This window comes from Pituophis catenifer, unplaced genomic scaffold, assembly GCF_029215685.1.
Source record: "Pituophis catenifer annectens isolate HBS135680 unplaced genomic scaffold, rPitCat1.0.hap2 SCAF_2, whole genome shotgun sequence".
NCBI classification, from domain to species: Eukaryota; Metazoa; Chordata; class Lepidosauria; order Squamata; family Colubridae; genus Pituophis; species Pituophis catenifer.
In genome coordinates, this window is record NW_027256882.1 from 210,243,021 (window position 1) to 210,261,848 (window position 18,828).

At 39.4% G+C, this 18,828-nt stretch overlaps 1 protein-coding gene across 1 annotated transcript in view; it reads left to right on the plus strand.

The window, feature by feature from the left end:
• Window positions 1–18,828, plus strand: part of MUSK (muscle associated receptor tyrosine kinase) — a 44,383-nt gene that overhangs the window by 14,953 nt on the left and 10,602 nt on the right. Inside the window, exons 7-12 of the mRNA XM_070935502.1 lie at window positions 1,650–1,809; window positions 2,788–2,794; window positions 14,708–14,974; window positions 16,360–16,535; window positions 17,790–17,813; window positions 18,193–18,281. Coding sequence (XP_070791603.1) covers window positions 1,650–1,809; window positions 2,788–2,794; window positions 14,708–14,974; window positions 16,360–16,535; window positions 17,790–17,813; window positions 18,193–18,281 — 723 coding nt within the window. The remainder of the gene's footprint in view (window positions 1–1,649; window positions 1,810–2,787; window positions 2,795–14,707; window positions 14,975–16,359; window positions 16,536–17,789; window positions 17,814–18,192; window positions 18,282–18,828) is intronic.

The following is an 18,828-nucleotide window of genomic DNA, read 5'->3' on the forward strand; positions in this document are numbered from 1 at the left end:
GGATAAAAATCCAAAACAGACAACTTTTATGATTCTTGATTAATTCCGTTTCCCAAGATTCTTTGGTTATAAGCTTTCACATTAAGGTTCAATCACTATTTCGGATTCCTGACATAATTGTCTCCAGGCTCCAAAATTCAAGCCCTCCAGATTTCTTGTGAGATGATGTTCTCATTTGAAATCCTGTTAGATTTTGGCCATTACATGCCAGATCACCAAACTCATATGAAATTTGGCAAATCTGTGAGTTGTGATGGTTGTATGTGGATGTGTGTGTGCTTTCAAGTCAATCTTAAATCCTGGGACTATATGGGAAAGACCATGGAGCTTTCTTAATGGTTTTTCATTCCTTTCTTCCTGGAGCTGAGAGATCATGACTGGCTGAGGGTCATCCAGGTACCTTCCATGCTAAAGGCCAGATTAGGACTTGTGTCTCACTGCTTAACTACTAAATCAAATTTTGGATGTTGCTCATTCTCCTTGTCTATGGTAGTAATAATAGTTGATACACTAAAAAACAATGTACAACTATTCTTTTTTTTTCTATTGATTTTGAAAAAAGTACAAGAGCATTGGAATTATTGAAGGTTACCAAGATAACAGTAACAGAATTGGAAGGTACCTTAGAGGTCATCTAGTCCAACTCCCTTCTCTTGCAGAAGACCTATACTATTTCAGTCTTTTCTCAAAAGCCTCCAGTGTTGGGGCATCTACAATTTCTGAAGGCAATTTGTTCCACTGGTTAATTGTTCTTACTGTTAGGAACTTTCTCCTTAGTTCTCAGTTGCTTCTCTCCTAGGTTAGTTTTTATTGTGATTGCCCTGGATTTCCTATACAATTCCCTAAACATGACAAGACATTGTATCATCAAATAATGGTTTTACAGAACCATGACAGTTAAGCTGTTTTCAACTTGAAAGACCAAAGTGTTGGGACATAGGTTTCATAAAATAAACAGATATATAACTGTGATTCCTATTCTATCATCAATGAGTATATATGCTTTAATAAATGGACCATTTTGCTTTATTTTAATTACATTCAGGCTGAAACAATGCACACTTATCAGTCCCCGTGAATTTACTCAAAAATAATTCTGATTGAGTATTCATAGAACTGCCTTATGAATCCCTCAGCTGTTGAAATAGTTTCTTAATGGAACTCTTGTAAGTCCATTGACTTACAACAGTTCATTTAGTGTTCACAATTACAACAGCACTGAAAAAGTGGCTTATGACCATTTTTTCATATTTACGACCGTTGCAGCATCCCTTTGGTCACATAATCAAAATTCAAATGCTTGGGGAACTGATTCATATTTATGATGGTTGCAGTGTCCCAGGGTCATGTGATCACCTTTTGCGACCTTCTGACAAGCAAAGTTAATGGGAAAGCCAGATTCACTTAACAACCGCATTACTAATTTAACAACTGCAGTGATTCACTTAACCACTGTGGCAAGAAAGGTCATAAAACAGGGTAAATTTCACTTAACAACTATCTCACTTAGCAAGAAAAAATTTGGGCTCAGTTGTGATCATAAATTGAGGATTACCAGAATGATTTAGTCTACAAGATGAACTGCTTAATGTTCAATCTCCAGGACTATGCAGAAGATGACATTCTCAATTTCTCTTTTTTTACTTTAGGTGTCAGCTGGATCCATTGTAGAAACAGTAGAAGACAAAATGATTGATTCACGGCTGCAGGTTTATGTCACTCGGCCAGGTTTATTCACCTGTATAGCCACTAACAAGCACAGTGAGACTTACGGCACTGCAAAAGCTGCAGCGACTATTAATGTTTCAGGTATGCATCAGGGGGAAAAAAGCTTTTCTTGAAGGATTAGATGATATTTAACCTTAGGCTAGGATTTTAGTTGTATTCAGGAACCTCATAGAATGTGAAAGGCACACAATGTGAGAGGCTTTAACTTCCTTGTAATTTCCTCCAGGATAAACACAACGTTAAGAATTTATTTTGTTCCTGGCTGTTTCCCCTTATAATATACAGTATTTCAGATATTGGCAGACCTACATGTTTGGTGCCATCTTCATTACACTGTCCTAAAGACCACTTTGTAAATTCATCCAGAGGAAGGAAGCAAGGAAGGGTGATGAAGTGTTATATTAATATCCCCTAATGGCCAGGCGGAAATAGTTCAGTGAGCTTTCATCATCTTGAGTATAATATTTATGTTGGTAGTATGTTGGTCTCCAAGGAAAACAGAACTCCAAAATGTTCTTTATTCACCAGGACCCATATACATAACTCTTTGAGGATGGAAAATCAGGATGAACTTAGTCTGATTTCTTTTTAATGTGACACTCTCATAAAAGATGATGGAATGGTGATTTGCAGTCTTACCACACTGGGGACACTTTAATGAAATCCATTCCTCCATGCAAATCTTAACCATGTGGTAGCTTTTCATGTATGCCATACTTCAAAAAGATTTTAAATATTTCCTCCCCATTATCATATTTTGCTCTCTTCCAGCTTTAACCACTAGGATAATTAATTTTCTGCATTTCTGCTCCAGTGGAGTCTCATTTGTTTTTTGTGTGTGTGGCTATTTTATCACATTATCCTTTTGGGCTGCATTTGCAGTATATGTTTTCTGACAGCTACTAACTAAAAGGAAAATGTGATCAAGTACTTTCAAACTTATTTGTATCCATAAATATATTAATAGATTTTTTTAGTACAATGCAAATTGTCCTGACAATTTCCTTGTCTTTCCCCAACTCAACTGTTTGTTTCAATGGATCGCGTCTGTTCCTGTAGAATGGAGGTAAGAAAAATCTTGGCATAATTATTATGTGAGTTGTATGAGATAATGATCATGATGATGATGATGATGATGATGATTGTGAGAAATGTATGTAACCACTCTGAAAACTTTTTTTTTTGCTCAAGATGAAAATGGGTGCTTGCCAAGTGCATTTGTGCTCTTTTACTTTCAACTAAGTCTTTAAAATACAGATCATAATATTTTCTTGGTTCACTTCTTTCTATCTTTGCAAAAAAGCAGCTTGTGATGGAGGGTTTTGGTGTGTGTCTGAATTTAATCAAGAAACAAACTTATAATAAAATATTGATAAAGCTACAGGATAAGTACTGTCCAATATAGCAGCGGTCCCCAACGTTTGCAGTTTGGCGGCCCAGCGGGGGAGGGGGAGAGAGGAACCAGCCCACATGAGTGGCAGACCAGTTGACACACATGTGCGCAGCTCATGTGTGAGCAGCGGACCGGCACGCATGTGCATGTACACGCAGCTTGACTTGAGCAAGTTGAGCTGCACACACGTGTGCAGACAAGCCAGCCCACTGCTCCTGTGGCCTGGTTCCGAATAGGCCACAGTCCAGGGCTTTAGGACTGTATATCAACTTGTCAAGTAACTTTAAGTTGTTTAAACATTATGATACAAGTTAATTTCTGTTTTACCTTAATTGTTATAGCAATTAATTACTTTGCATGTGTGCTTCAGAAATACAAATAAGTGATATTGATTAAAAATTCAAGGGTCTGCTTATCAGATGGGGCTTATCTATGAATATATATGAGCTATCCAGTTACTTTAAAAAAACCTGAGGAACTGTATTTAATTAAGGATAAGCCCATCTGCAGATAAGCCAGACCCAAGTTTTAAGATGTATTTTAAGCAGCTGAAATTCTTGGCTTATCCGCAAGTATATATTGTATGAATAATTTGGGTGCAGTTTAGCCATAACAGATATTGAGACTAAGGAAAGACAGTTTCAGTAAGGCTATGAAAAAATAATTATTAAAAATAAAATTTATCATTTGTTTTAGGCTTCTGATAAATCAGAATAGGGGCTCTCTTTCTTTTGGGGCTAGTGCACTCTCATAACATGGCTGCCATTTGGGAATGGCTTTTCCTATTTATTAACTGTATAGCATATTGAGTGAGATCAGTTACAAAAGACAACTGGTGGGATGTTCCTTCAGTACAGGTAGTCTTCAACTTACAACCATTCATTTAATGACCATTCAAAGTTACAACGGCACTGAAAAAAGTGACTTATGTCTTTCACACTTATGACTGTTGCATGGTCACATGATCAAAATCTGGACACTTGGCAACTGATCTGTATTTACGACGGTTGCAGTGTCCCAGGGTCATGTGAACACATTTTGCGATCTTCTGACAAGCAAAGTCAATGGGGAAGTCAGATTCACTTAACAGTTGGGTTACTGACTTAACAATTGCAGTGATTCATTTAATAACTGTGGCAAGAAAGGTTGTAAAATTAGGCAAAATTCACTTAACAACTGTCTCGCTTAGCAGCATAAATTTTGGGCTCAATTGTGGAGATAGATTGAGGAAAACCTGCATCCCCTCAGAATGTTCAGTGCATTGTGGGCAATAAAGTTATTTTGCTTGATTGTATGTCAGTTTCCTGTATACTTTTTAAAAAGTATACAGTATACAGTACAGTAAAGTATTTTTTTAAAAAAAAATTAATTCAAGTGGGGCAGAAAGCCAAGTTGGTGACTTGGAACCCCAAACATTTTGGAGCATCTGCAATGTAATAAAAGTTAAAACCAGAACCTGAACAGGCAAACCGATAAAGGCAACTTTACTGAAGATAAGGCTGATCCTGAGGGAGACGGGATACAAATATGAAACATACACAAAATTAATATGCTGTAATATCCTCAACTTTTCTATTATGCCACTACAAAGATTTGATTGTGAGCGATATTCCAATAGAAGCAAGGACTAGAAAAGAAAGTTTGAGTTTTTCAAAAGTGAACACAGTGCAAATTTGTTAGGAACGGAAAGCAGTAATTTTGGAAAACCCATCCATCTGCTTGAAAATTGTATTAACCCTTGGGAAACCTGAGTTGCATGCTTCTGGTTGAGAGACTGAATAATGAAGTTATTCTGTCTTTTCAATAGACTTTTTTTTCTGGTAAGCAAAAGAGAGAGAGAGAGAGAAAGAAGAGATTGGAAAACACTCCAGGGTTGTAAATTGAAAACATCAGTATCTTATCCTATTACGATTCGGTGAATAAAGGATGCAAATTGCCCTACAAATTGCCCCAGAAACAAAGCCTCTTGAATGGAGACTTTGTGTTCACTAATGTATATATCTTGGTGGATAGATACATTTCCTAGACCTTATTAAAAATTACGAAGTACTCCCAGTCAAAGCTATTAGAATGAATCAAATGCATAATTTTTTTAAAGAAACGATGTAATTTGATGAATTAAAGTTGATTAGATCTATTCCATTAAACATATTTGGGAGGGTGGAATCTTTTTGCAGGCATATTCAGCAATTGAATAGAATAAATACTGATATATTATGTGTTCTGCTGGTAAGATATTTCTCTGGGAGAAATATCCCAAGCCATGTTTCTAAAAGTATCTAAGAAAATTGCAAAGTTTAGTGAAATATAATTCCAATTACAAACTTGTAAATTCGGAATGTAGCTTCAAAAAGGAAGCCATTGAATCATTTGTATTTTCTGATTGTTTAGCTTTTCGCATTAAAAGACCAAAAGTGGGTTTTACAAGTGCGCACAAGAAACTAATAATGGCCCTATAGGTTAAAATGAGTTTTCAAAAAAGTTTTGAAATTGCTTATTATTGTCATTCTTCATTTATTTTACACTCAATTATCCAGATTAGTTTAATTATAGATATTGTTTTATTTGATTGAGCTAATTCTCTTGCAACTCACTTTTGTTAATTATTAGCTGTTTTAGTGGTATTATATTTGCCATAGTATTTTAACTGTTACAGATGTTTTTGTTGATTGCTTTGTAAACAATCAGCCTCTATTCAGTGTTATCAATATAAGACAAACAAACAAACTATGGCTGGTTTGTACTGGCAATGGGCCAAGCAGAAAGTGCACATCTGGCTAGAAACTGGATAATTTTAGTGAAACTTACTGATATGCATAACCTCCTGCCCTGGTGGTCCTCATTCACAAGTTGATAAACACTGGAAACAGAGTATCAGAAATACCAGATGCTTGCCAGGTTTATAGGCCAATGTTGAATTGCAACTAAAGAAAAAAGAGAATAAATACAAACAAAAAGCAAAAACTCAGATCCAGGCTTTTTCTTCCTGGCATAAACAGAGCATGCCAAAAGTTTGTAGTCTTGACAGCATTTTTTTCAAGATCCATTCCTTATATAACAAAAATATTCCATAAAGCAGTGGTTCTCAACCTTCCTAATGCCGCGACCCTTTAATACAGTTCCTCATGTTGTGGTGACCCCCAACCAGGGGTGGGTTCTAAATTTCTTTTACTACCGGTTCTGTGGGTGTGGCTTATTTTGTGGGCATGGCTTGGAGGTCATGTGACCGAGTGGGCGTGGCTAGCTGGTCATGTGACTGGGTGGCCGTGGCTATGTGTATAGGGACTACTCAGAGGGCTGGAAAAAAGTCATTTCTGACAGGTCCTCGCACTTTTGACTGGTCCTCACACTTATGACCATCCTCACATTTATGCCTGTGCAGCATTCTTAACAACCATGTCACTCATTTCACCACTGCTTCTCTTCAACATGGTATAAGATAGGGCAAAAAACATAAAATGTGAGGACAGTCGTAAATTCGAGGACTGGTCAAAAGTGCGAGGACCAGTCAAAAATAACTTTTTCAGCCCTCTGAGTAGTCCCTGTGCACAAAAGGACTACCCAGAGGGCTGAAAAATGTGATTTCTGACAGGTCCTCGCACTTTTGACCGGTCTTCGCAGTTATGACTGGTCATCATTTATGCCCATTGTAGCATTCTTAACAACCATGTCACTCATTTCACAACTGCTTCTCTTCACCATGGTGACAAGATAGGGCAAAAACGTAAAATGTGAGGACAGTCGTAAGTTTGAGGACTGGTCAAAAGTGCGAGGACCAGTCAAAAATAACTTTTTCAGCCCTCTGAGTAGTCCATATGCACAAAAGGACTACCCAGAGGGCTGAAAAAAGTGATTTCTGACAGGTCCTCACACTTTTGACCGGTCTTCGCACTTATGACTGGTCATCATTTATGCCTATTGTAGCATTCTTAACAACCATGTCACTCATTTCACAACTGCTTCTCTTCACCGTGGTGACAAGATAGGGCAAAAACGTAAAATGTGAGGACAGTCGTAAGTTCGAGGACTGGTCAAAAGTGCGAGGACCAGTCAAAAATAACTTTTTCAGCCCTCTGAGTAGTCCATATGCATAAAAGGATACAGCAATAGAGAGGGATGAAGGAAGGGAAGGGAAATTAGAATAGGAGTGAAGGTAAGAGAGGGAGGAAGAGAGGAGGAGAAGGAGAAAGAGGAAGTAGGGAGAAGAAGAAGAGGGGGGGAAGAGAAAGTAAGTAAGAAAGAAAAGAGGAGAAAGAGGAGGAGAAAGATTGCTGTACAATAAAAAAGATGAAAGGGAAGAAAGCCAACCCCAAACAAATATAAAGATATTAAGATAAAGAATGAATTGTTAAACTTTAAAGAATAAAAGAGAACAAATAGGAATAAGTAGCAATAATTAGAAACACACATACAAACATACAACATATTTTCTTTGAACAGAGTATTTGGCCGGTCCACAAATTTAAACAGTTGTAGGAGGTTAGCAGCCACCCCTTTCCTAGAAGAATGAAATATTTTGGGAAATATTAAAAAGGCAGAATATTATATTTCCCTGGATGAGAAATGGAGAAGCATATTTTACAGACAAAGCAGCTCCCACCTTCCTGCCCCCCCACCCTTTGTTAATGGGCCAGAGGCAGAAAGTCAATCCTTTGTCAAAGGACATTTGCAACACAATAGCAACAGAAACTAACACAATGGGCCCCATCAAGCCATGTGATCCTGTCCACTATTAAAACATCTTTCCAAACAGTCTCCATGTTTCCAGTGTCTTTTTCCCCACTTGGAGCAGAACCCAGAAGGATATTTCTTCCAACACAGTATTTAGTCATTTCAATTAAATTTACAATTTCTATATTTCCTTTTTACCATATTTATTCCTCAACTATTTTTTAAAAAAACCAATATTACCCTTCATCCTCATCTCTAATCTTAATCAAATTCAATTTTTCCCTTCTATTCTATATTATACCCCTTTGCATTGTCATCTATTTTTATATCCATCCTCACATTGGTTAATTATGTAATACAGTTGTTTAATACAAATTCAACATTTTAATATAAATCAATTAGTTATATAACTATCTTTTTTGTATATTTATCAATATGAACATGAATATTCCAATTATTTCCATGCAATCCAATTTCTTACAAATCAATTAATTATATTTACCAATAATAATAAACCAAATAATTTCCCCCATATATTCCTCCAAACCACAACTTAACCATTTCTATTTTCAACACAATATACAATTAATAGTATCTCAATTATTACAATTCCCTAGTTAAATAGAGCTTTTTTTCTTTTGTGTTTTAAAATCTTGAACCTCCTCTTGCCCTAAATTTCCCATTGTTTGCAGTTTTGTACCTACCTTTTTTGGTGAGGAAAAAGAAAAAGAAACCTCTCTGCCTCATTTTGTCACGTTGCAGCTAAGACCCTGCTTTCGCTTTCTCTTTTCAGTATAGCTAGGGGGAAAAAAACTTGCTCCAGGAATTTACCTCTTTGCAGCTAGCTCTTTGAAGCCCCGCGGCAAGAATTTAAAGTTTTTTTCCCTCTAGCCATCAGCTGGGACTCCGGAGCAGCAATAGATTGGGAGTGGGCGGGGTAAGCGAACGGCGACCGGGCGATCCAGCAGAGGCAGAGGGTGAGTGAAGGGGGGGGGGGCGAGAGAGGGCTTTGGCAACCCCTGGGAAATGGCCGTTCGACCCCCAAAGGGGTCGCGACCCCCAGGTTGAGAACCGCTGCCATAAAGGTTAATAGGTCATGGCAAGATAGCAGCCAAATCTGTCAACCAAATTCCCACAGTTGGAAATGCAGGTGGGAAGGCATTTGAGGAATGTTCATATGACCTCTGATTGACACATAATGTGCTTGTCAAGGCCATCTTTTTATGTTTTTTTTACTGCTGCCAGAGGGATTGGAAGCAACCTTTTGAAGAAGACATCCATCTGTTTTTTTCTGCCAGTCTAGATTCCTTTTGCAGGAAACCCAGATTTGCCTTCTTGTAGAATTCACTTTGTTTCTAGAACTTAAAGAGCGTCAACTACATGCAAGGAATTGGCTACTTTCTGACAACAGTATTTTAAGCCTCTTAGTTTTATTAAGGCTTTAGAACAGGGGTATCAAACTCTATTTCATTGAGGGCTGCATCAGGGTTGTGTTTGACCTTGGGGGGGGCAGGATGGTCATGGCCAGGGTGGGCATGGCCAGCTTGACATCACTCGTGTCGGAGGCGCCTGTGGTGGCCTGAGTGCTCTGTCAGCAAAAATGGACTCCCGAGTTCTGTTTTCGGCTGGGACATCCTCCTGCAACCCTCTGCAGAGGCACCACAGGCTGGTCCTTCACTGTTTCCAGGGTGGACCACAGTGATATCCCTGCTGTAGAAACATGGATCCAAATTAGGGTACACAATCTGGAAAAGGAAGCAGCAAATAAAGAAACAAGCAGCAGACCAAAAACATTGCTCATCTGTGTGGACCTAATAATAAACAAAAGTTTACCTGCTAGACGGATGAATGATTTGGCTCAGTTCAAAGTGACTAACTTTACAGATAAGCAAATTTTGGGGAGACGGGAGGGTGGTTAACATTAAATTACTTTTGTTTACTGAAAGTAATGATAGGTTATAGAGCTTCATCTGGCTAGTTGACAAAGGCAAGTTTAGATGAAAGCTAAAATCAAGACTGAAATATTAACTAGCTAGATAAACAGATATGCAAAATTCAAGGACATAAACTCACAGCCTGCTGCCATTAAAAGGAAGCACTAGACTAATGAGGCCTGAGTTATTCAGTAACCTTAAGGAGCCATTCAGAGGAAAACAGTAAGAAAATGGGGATGCAGACAATGAACAGGCTGCTTATAGTATCCCCGGAGGAAGAATGTTTGGCTGGCAAATCTGAATTCTGAACAGGAGTTTTGTTATTAAGGGTTGAAGATGTCCTCCCACACGTTGTTGCAAGTCCTGCTAGTTGTCTTCTTTCAGAAGCCTGTCTGTGACACAAGGAAGGCTAGAAATGGATCTTATAAAACTACAGGCAGCCTCTCTGTATATCATTCATAAAATCAGAGTGGAAAAGACTTGAGCACAGGAAGAAATAGGACTCCCGGCTTGCCCTACTATATCCTCAGGGTTGCCGCACAGCGATCGAGTTACAGTCATCATTAATCACTTCCTTTCCTTCAAACTTGAGCTGAGGAGAAAGCGGTCCCATCCGGATGGTAGCCTCCCCCCCCCCCCAAAAAAAAAAAAGGAATAGCATTAAAGATGCAAGTAAGTTGCAATGCTGAGAAAGAATTCTAAAACGGAGAAAGCTGACCGGCATTCTTGCAGTTGGAGCTCATCCGTAAATATGGAGTGTTTGGAAATGCTAGTCATCTTGTCAAAAAGCAGGCAACTCATTTTCCTCCAGGCGGACAGATCGGTGATGTGAAGGGTTCTGCAAAGGTGCAGATAGCTGGCATTTCCAAATATTTAGAAGGGATATAAATTGAACTCTGTGGCCTTTGAGTAAAGGTTCATAAAACAGCTCTGGCTGAGCAGAGTTCTGCATGTGTTTCATATGAAGGGAGCTGAGTGCCTGGAGGAAGAATTGCCTTTGTTTTATTGCATACTGCCAGAGTCAACTTGTATGAGATGGGCAGCCGTATAATCTGTGATAAATCTATAAATAAACCACTGCCACGAAAGGGTTACCCTTAGGATGGATGTGCAAGTGGATTAAACTAGACATTGTAGGCTAATGATTTTTTTGTGCACTTGCCTGTGAAGCAACACTGTGGAACAAGTCCCCAACATTGAAAATGCCTTAAGGACCTGGCTTTTCTCCCAAACGCTGAGAGTTTAAGTGATATGTTTGTGTGGATTGGTGCCAGGTTTTGGTTTTTATTGTTTTTTAAATATTTTATCTTTTAATTGAATGTGTTTTACAGTTTTTTAAAAATGATTTTATTGGAAGCCACCCAGAGTTGTCTGAAAGATGGGCGGCTATATAGATGCCTTAAATAAAATAAAATAAAAGTGAAATATTGGCAGAGATGCCTTGGTTTGCCATCTGTGTCTAACATCACATTGGTAATCATGATTTGCCAAATGGATGAGTCAAATGGACTCCTTAGAACAGTAGTTTCCTTCAGAAATTAGCCTCTATGGGCAGTCCCCCATTTTGAACTGAGTGAATTTGCTATGGTAATCCTTGAGCAAGAGACATGGGGGTAGGGGTATAAAAAGCAGGCAAGATAGTGGTTGGGGATGGCAATCAAAGATTTGCCCTTTTTGTAACAAACATAGAAATAGGGTGGGAGGTTGAACAGCTGTAGCCATCACCTTGATTTTTTTTGATGACTCACGTTCTGCATGAGTGATAGGTAGAAATTTTTGTTTGCTTTAAGATTGCTTCTGTACATAAAAGTGAAACTCATGGCCTGCGGGTCGGATGCGTCATGCATGGCCACGCCCACTCCCGGTTTAGCGAAGGGAGGAAAAGTCATGATACATCATGTGATGACAACATGACAACACAAGTTTAACACCCCTGTTTTACGTGAACAAAAGAATGGATAACAAGTGGCATATATAATATATCCTACATTTCTGTTATTTATACTCAGAAGGTAGACTTTTAACTAATTTTCTGATTAAAGGCTGTGAAATCCAGAAAGCTATGAAATCTATTACAAAGGAATCTCAAAATAAGAGGTAATAAATCTATGTGGAATGACTATAATATTCTTCAGCTTCTGCCAACCTAGCAGTTCGAAAGCACATAAAAAATGCAAGTAGAAAAATAGGGACCACCTTTGGTGGGAAGGTAACAGCATTCCATGAGCCTTTGGTGTTTAGTCATGCTGGCCACATGACCACAGAGACGTCTTCGGACAGTGCTGGCTCTTCGGCTTTGAAATATTTATTTATTTATTTATTTATTTAATATAACTTATATGCCGCCCTATCTCCATAGGACTCAGGATGGCTCACAACAATTAAAAACAAGCCAATAAAAACATAAAATGCATACATAAATAAATATTAAAATCTGTTAAAATAATCGAAAACCCCCTCAGTCCAGGCTAGGTGCCGCAAACAGCCATGTTTTTAATTCGCAGCGGAAGGTGCAGAGGTCAGGCGCCAGCCGGAGCCCCAGGGGGAGTTGATTCCAAAGGGTGGACACGCCCACAGAGAAAGCTCTACTTTGCTCTACCGTCAGCTAGACATTGCTCTACCATCAGCTAGACATTGTCTAGCTGACAGTACCTGGAGCAGGTCCTCTCTGTGGGAACGCACCGGGCGATGGGAAGCTGTTGCTGGTTGCAGATGGTCCGCCAAGTATCCTGGGCCTAAGCCATGTAGAGCTTTATAGGTCATTACCAGCACCTTGAATCTCACCGGGAGGGCAACGGGCAACCAATGCAAGCCGCGCAAGAGAGGTGTTACATGGGAGTATCGGGATTCTCCCATCACAACCCGTGCGGCTGCATTCTGTACCAGCTGAAGCCTCCAAGTGCTCCTCAAGGGCAGCCCCATGTAGAGAGCATTACAGCAGTCAATATGGGAGGTGACTAGCGCATGAGTAACTGTGCGTAGGGCATCTCATCCAAATAGGGGCGCAACTGGCGCACCAGACAAATCTGGGCATATGCCCCCCTGGTCACGGTTGTTATATGATCTTCTAGACTCAACCGCGAATCCAGGAGGACACCCAAGTTGTGTGCCCTGTCTACAGGGGGTAAAACTTCACCCCCTATAGCCAATGATGGAACCTCTCCTTTGGACCGAGATGCCGGTATCCATAGCCACTCAGTCTTGGCAGGGTTGAGCCGAAGCCTGTTCCTTCCCATCCAGATCCGAACAGCTTCCAGGCACCGGGACATCATGTCGAGGGCATCACTGGGTTGGTTCGGGGTGGGTATAAAAAGCTGAGTATCATCAGCATACTGATGGTACCTCACCCCAAAACCACAGATGATCTCCCCCAGCAGTTTCATATAAATGTTGAACAGAAGGGGCGAGAGAACCGACCCCTGGGGCACCCCACAAGTGAGGGGCCTCATGGTCGATCTCTGCCCCCCTGCCAATACCGCTTGCGTCCGCCCCGAGAGGTAGGAGGAGAACCACCATAAAACGGTGCCTCCCACTCCCAACCCCTCGAGGTGCCGCAGCAAGATACCATGGTCGATGGTATCGAAAACCGCCGAATGATCCAACAGGACCAGAACAGAGGAATAACCCCTGTCCCGAGCCCTCCAGAGATCATCCACCAGCGCGACCAATGCCATCTCTGTGCTATACCCGGGCCTGAAACCCGATTGGTACCAATTGAGGTAATCCGCTTCATCCAGGGCCATCGGGAGCTGACGTGCCACCACACTTTCGACAACCTTCGCAAGAGATGAGCACCGCCCCCTAGAGTCGAGAACGACTAGCACATATGTGTGAGGGGAACCTTTACATTTACCTTTAAGTCTATGTGGAATAACCATAATATTCTTCAGGAGTAAGCAGCATTGTATTCAGGATGTGTGCCTGTTAGTTTTAGCATTATTCTTTGGAAAGATAACACATTATTAGATAAAAGTGATTGTTAGATTATATTGAGAGTTATCCTAAGTCTTCCTGATAAAAAAGTGTTGATTTTAACAGCTGGGATTAATCGTTCCAAAAATGTGAACTTCCAAAATATTTGCTTGCTTTTTCTTTCCAACAAACCGGAGTGAAGTTCTAGGAATCTCTTAACTAAATTCTGAACTTGATCAGAATCTGATGACTTCAACTTATTCTAATGATGAATGTCAACTGCAAAGATATGGATTAAAGATCCAGCATTTTTTTTCTTTCTTTTCATCTGTTTTTCTTTTAATATTAGTCATCTTGTTTGATTCAGAATTCTTAGGATTATGAAAGCTTGCAATTATTTTGAAAATCTTGCTTGATATATTACAAAGGTCCCCAAACCCCAAGCTGTGAACCAGTACTGGTCAGCAGCCTGTTGAGAACCAGGCCATGCAAGCAGCGGGGAAGTGTGTAACGCTTCATTTGTACATGCATGGGAACTAGCTTGTACGTTGCTGCTGCCGCCGCTGCCAATCCATGGAGCCAGAAAGGTTGGGGACTACTAGACATATCAACCATACATATATCGTAGAGGTAGTCCTCACTTACTAATCACAACTGAGCCTACCAACACTGTCATTGAGTGATATGGTTGTTAAGTGAGAGATCATGTGATTCGACTTGCAATTTTACTGCTGGTTTCTCCACTGATTCTGTTTGTCAGAAGTCGGTAGTGAAGTGTGATCAAATGGTGATCACATGCCTGTGGGATGTTGCAACAATTATTAAATGCCCATTGGCTATGAAGCATCTGAATCTTGATCACCTGGCTACAGGGACACTGTGACAGTGTGAAGGCTGGTTGTAAACTTTACTTTCCATAAAGGTACTGTTGTAAATTTGAACAGTGGCTAAACTGGGCAGTTAAGCAAGAACTACCCCATCCGAACTGCGATTGTTATTTCTTCAAAGGTTGTACACCTCAGTTCCAGCCTGCATGGAAATCCTTATCTACCTGTGTTTCTCCCATCAGCAAAGTCTACAAAGGTGATGCAGGCTACTGCAGTTCATATCGGGGAGAGGTGTGTAGTGCTTTGTTGGCAAAGGATGCATTTGTTTTCTTTAATACTTCCTATGGAGATCCGGAGGAGACTCAGGAACTGCTTGTTCGCACAGCCTGGGCTGAGCTGAAAACCGTGAATCCGTTTTGCCGTCCAGCCGCTGAGTCACTGCTATGTCACTACATCTTCCAGGAGTGCAACCCTTCCAGGATTGGACATGCTCCAAAACCTGTTTGCAGGTAACAGAAATCAGCAAAACACTTTCCTTTTGATTCTTGGCTATATCCCTCATATTATATGATGGTCTGTTACACAGACTGAATTTGTGCTGTGGGGTTCACGTAGATATCTTTTCTTGAAAACATGATAGACTTAGGGAGACATCAAAGAAAAGATTGAATTTTGTATACAATTAAATGCCATTTCAGCGCATAGGTATGAAGTCAGTATTATGGCATAATGGTTCTCTATGAGGAATAATAATGGTTCTCTGTGAGACCTGTGATGTATTCATATTATTCATTGAATAGGCTAAGTCCAAGTAAACTACCCTGTTTTCCCCAAAATAAGACATCCCCTGATAATAAGCCCAATCGGGCTTTTGAGCGCATGGCAATAAGGCCAAGCGCTTATTTCAGGGTTCACAAAAATATAAGACAGGGTCTTATTTTCGGAGAAACATGGTAGTAAGCTCCATGGTTGATTTCACCACTATTCTACACACCTTAGTATAAATATGTTCATATAAGCAACGATGTGAGTGCAGTTTAGAATTAATTGATATATTTGAAATTCAGGGGTTCTGCATTGTACATCTAATTCTTGCACAAAACTCAATTTCTACTCTACTGGATCAGAGCAAAAGTTCTTTTTAATTTGACATTCTGTTTTCAGAGTGGGGCACTTAGATATTGAGAGAGAAAAAAACCCTGACAGATAAGAAATGTCCATGATGTAACTTCACAATAAATGTGTATTTATTGTGAAATGATGGAATAAAATAGTTATGCTATTGAAAAAAAAATACTTTGGACCTGTTCTGAGTTTAAAGCTGTTTAGCATGGGGCAAGAAGTTGTATGGAATTATTGGAATCAGACCAGTAATATTTTCCACTTTGAATCGTGCAGGAGTATAGATTCCCAGATCATTCTGAAAACATTAAACCTTCTCAGATACTTTCTGGAGTAGGTTTCTCCCTTCACCTAGCAACTCTGTACACAGAGATTGTCAGTCATTGCTACCCCCACCTGTTAGCAGAGTAAGAATTATAGCTTTCTGCAGCTTACAACTGCAGTTAGCTTTTTGTGAATGGGTGTTCGGCCATTGCTGTTGACAAAATATGTTAATACATGTATGCAAAACGAATAAAGAAAACAAAGCCAAAAGGAGGCACAGTTGTACCAAAAACAGAGTCCCAGGCAAGATTTAAAAGATAATTAAGTTAATTTCAGTGTACAAAACAGACCTTCCACTAGTTTAAAAGAGATTCATAACTGATATTCCAATGCCAATCTTATTTACACCATTCTGTGGTTGTGTGTTTATATACAAATCCATTGTGATTGCAATATTGTGATTGCGTGGCTGACTATGCATCCCACTGTTGTTTATAAAACGATGTAGAGAGCATTGCCTTGCTGTAAAGGATCTCTACTGCTTTAAGGAATGGCTTGCGATGGAAGAAAATGCCCGCAAAGGCATTTACAAGCCGGCACTGATGTTGCTTACTTTGCCAGAGTGTAACAGACTTCCCAGCATGCACCAGGAACCCACCGTCTGCACCAGGATCCCACATTTTGGTAAGTGCCTCAGTAAATTGCATGACTCTGCAATAAAACTTACCTTATGGAACACCCTCCTCCCAGCAATCTGGCTAACCCTCCCTCTTTTAGTCTTCTGGAAAGCCATCAAAAGCTGACTCTTCACCTAGACACCAGAGTAGAGTGAGGAGAATCTCGGGATGATGGTTGGGGCATCCTGGGAGGATGACTGAGGTACAGGTAGTCCTCAACTTACAACAGTTTGTTTAGTGATTGTTCAAAATTATAACAGCACTGAAAAAAGTGACTTATGACCGTTTTTCACACAACAATTGTAGCATCTCCATGGTCACATGATCAAAATTCAGACACTTGGCACCTGACTCATATTTATGACAGTTGCAGTGTCCTAGGGTCATGTGATCCCTTTTGCAACCTTCTTCAAACAGGGAAGCAAGATTCTCTTAACAACCATGTTACTAATTTAACAACTGCAGTGATTCACTTAAAAACCATGGCAGGAAAGCTCATAAAATGAGGCAAAACTCATGTAACAACTGTCTCGCTTAGCAACATAAATTTTGGGCTCAGTGTGGTTGTAAGTTAAAGACTACCTGTACTGGATTTTTTTAGTTTTGGGTTTTCTGGTTTTAGTAGTTTAATTGTTGGAAGCTGCTCAGAAGATGGCCGTACGATTTTTTTTAAATAAATAAAATAAATATCTCTCACAAAAGTTATTGTGAAAATTATGTATTTGATATACAATGCTGTCAAACCCAGAGTCCTGCCCAATTTCCCTTCCCATCTGTTTTCCAACTGATTACAAGGGAAGGGTCTATATTAAAATAAATAAATAAATAGTCATGAGTAATGGGATTCTGATTTAGCCTCTGAATAGTCAAGGACACAACAAGGCAAGAAGGAAAAAGGGTAGAGGCAAGTACTTGGCAGCTTGGGCACCTATGAAATGTTCAATCTCTACATACATATCACTGAATGTATTTTAACCAAACTGGTGAGGATCTCTTTCATCAAGTGCTCTGAGCTCTGGAAGAACAATGTAACTCACAGAAAAAAAAAATCAGGTTAAAATGTTTTTTCCATGATTTATAGTTATCTGCATATGGCCAATCATCTAGCTGGGGATAAAGGGATAGCTAAGATATTTGGTTGATAACTTAACATTCCTTTAATCATGTCATACTAAATACCATAGCACCCACCCTTTTATCTCAGGGATTATTATATAGGATCTTGCTTATATATATATTTTCTATCTTTTTCTTTCCTCAGATCTGAAAAAAGAAGGCACAACAAGTAAGCAGTTCTCTTTAGTATCTGGCATTTTAAAAGAATATATGGTTTTGTAAAAAGTGTTGGGCAATTTAACAGGATGGACAGAAGGGTTCATGACTGTAACAGTAAAAAATTAAATTAAATTAACTGGACTTAGAAAGAAAGAGAAAGAGTCTGAGGTTTATGAGGGCTGTTACAGCTGCCCCATAAATAATCATGCTGAGTTCCTGATCTGTCAAAAAGACGCCAGTGAAGCATATTCAGTCTCCCCATTTAACCCTTGAAAGAAAACTTAATAATTATTTTTTCAATATTGTCAGAGCAAATATGCTTTTTCCACTAAGGGGAATGTACCGTGTACTGTTATTAGACCATCCTGTTTAATTTTGTTTCTCTTCAGAAACTTGTTACAAAGGGAATGGGGTGACATATGAAGGTTCGATGAATGTCACAGTTTCTGGCATTCCGTGTCAGAAGTGGAGTGCACAGGTAAGAAGACTATTTTTCAAAATGGAGAAAAGCTTGCTGTAAAGTAGATTTGAATATATATCTCCCTCTGGGAATCACTGATGTCAAATCATTTCTGGGCTGGGCAAGGAAGATTAGCTTTTGTGTAGAGGAGAAGAGAGATGGGGGCTTGTTTATGTCAAGTTTATTTGCAGATTAAAAAGGGCTTTATGTTGGGAGACGAACACAGTTTGAACTGTATTGCTTAGTAAGAGCCTAAAATGAGAAACACATTGCTGTCGTAGTTGAGAATTTTGTCCTTTCTGTGTTGCAAAATGAAATGGACCAACCTTCCTGTCTAATGTGTGGATTATGATGCAAGCTCTCTTCTGCAGTTCTCACTGATTGTTCTGTAATTCTTTCTGTTGGAAAAAACAAAAGCACTAAAAATGAGTATGGAAACAAATTTTAAAAAATTGATACAGTAATGTATTTTGAAAAGTGGAGAAAATCAGTTCAGATTCATATTTTCTTGCAGAACTTTTTTTAAAAAACAGATTAATGAGACAGTAGAATAGACCTGACAAAT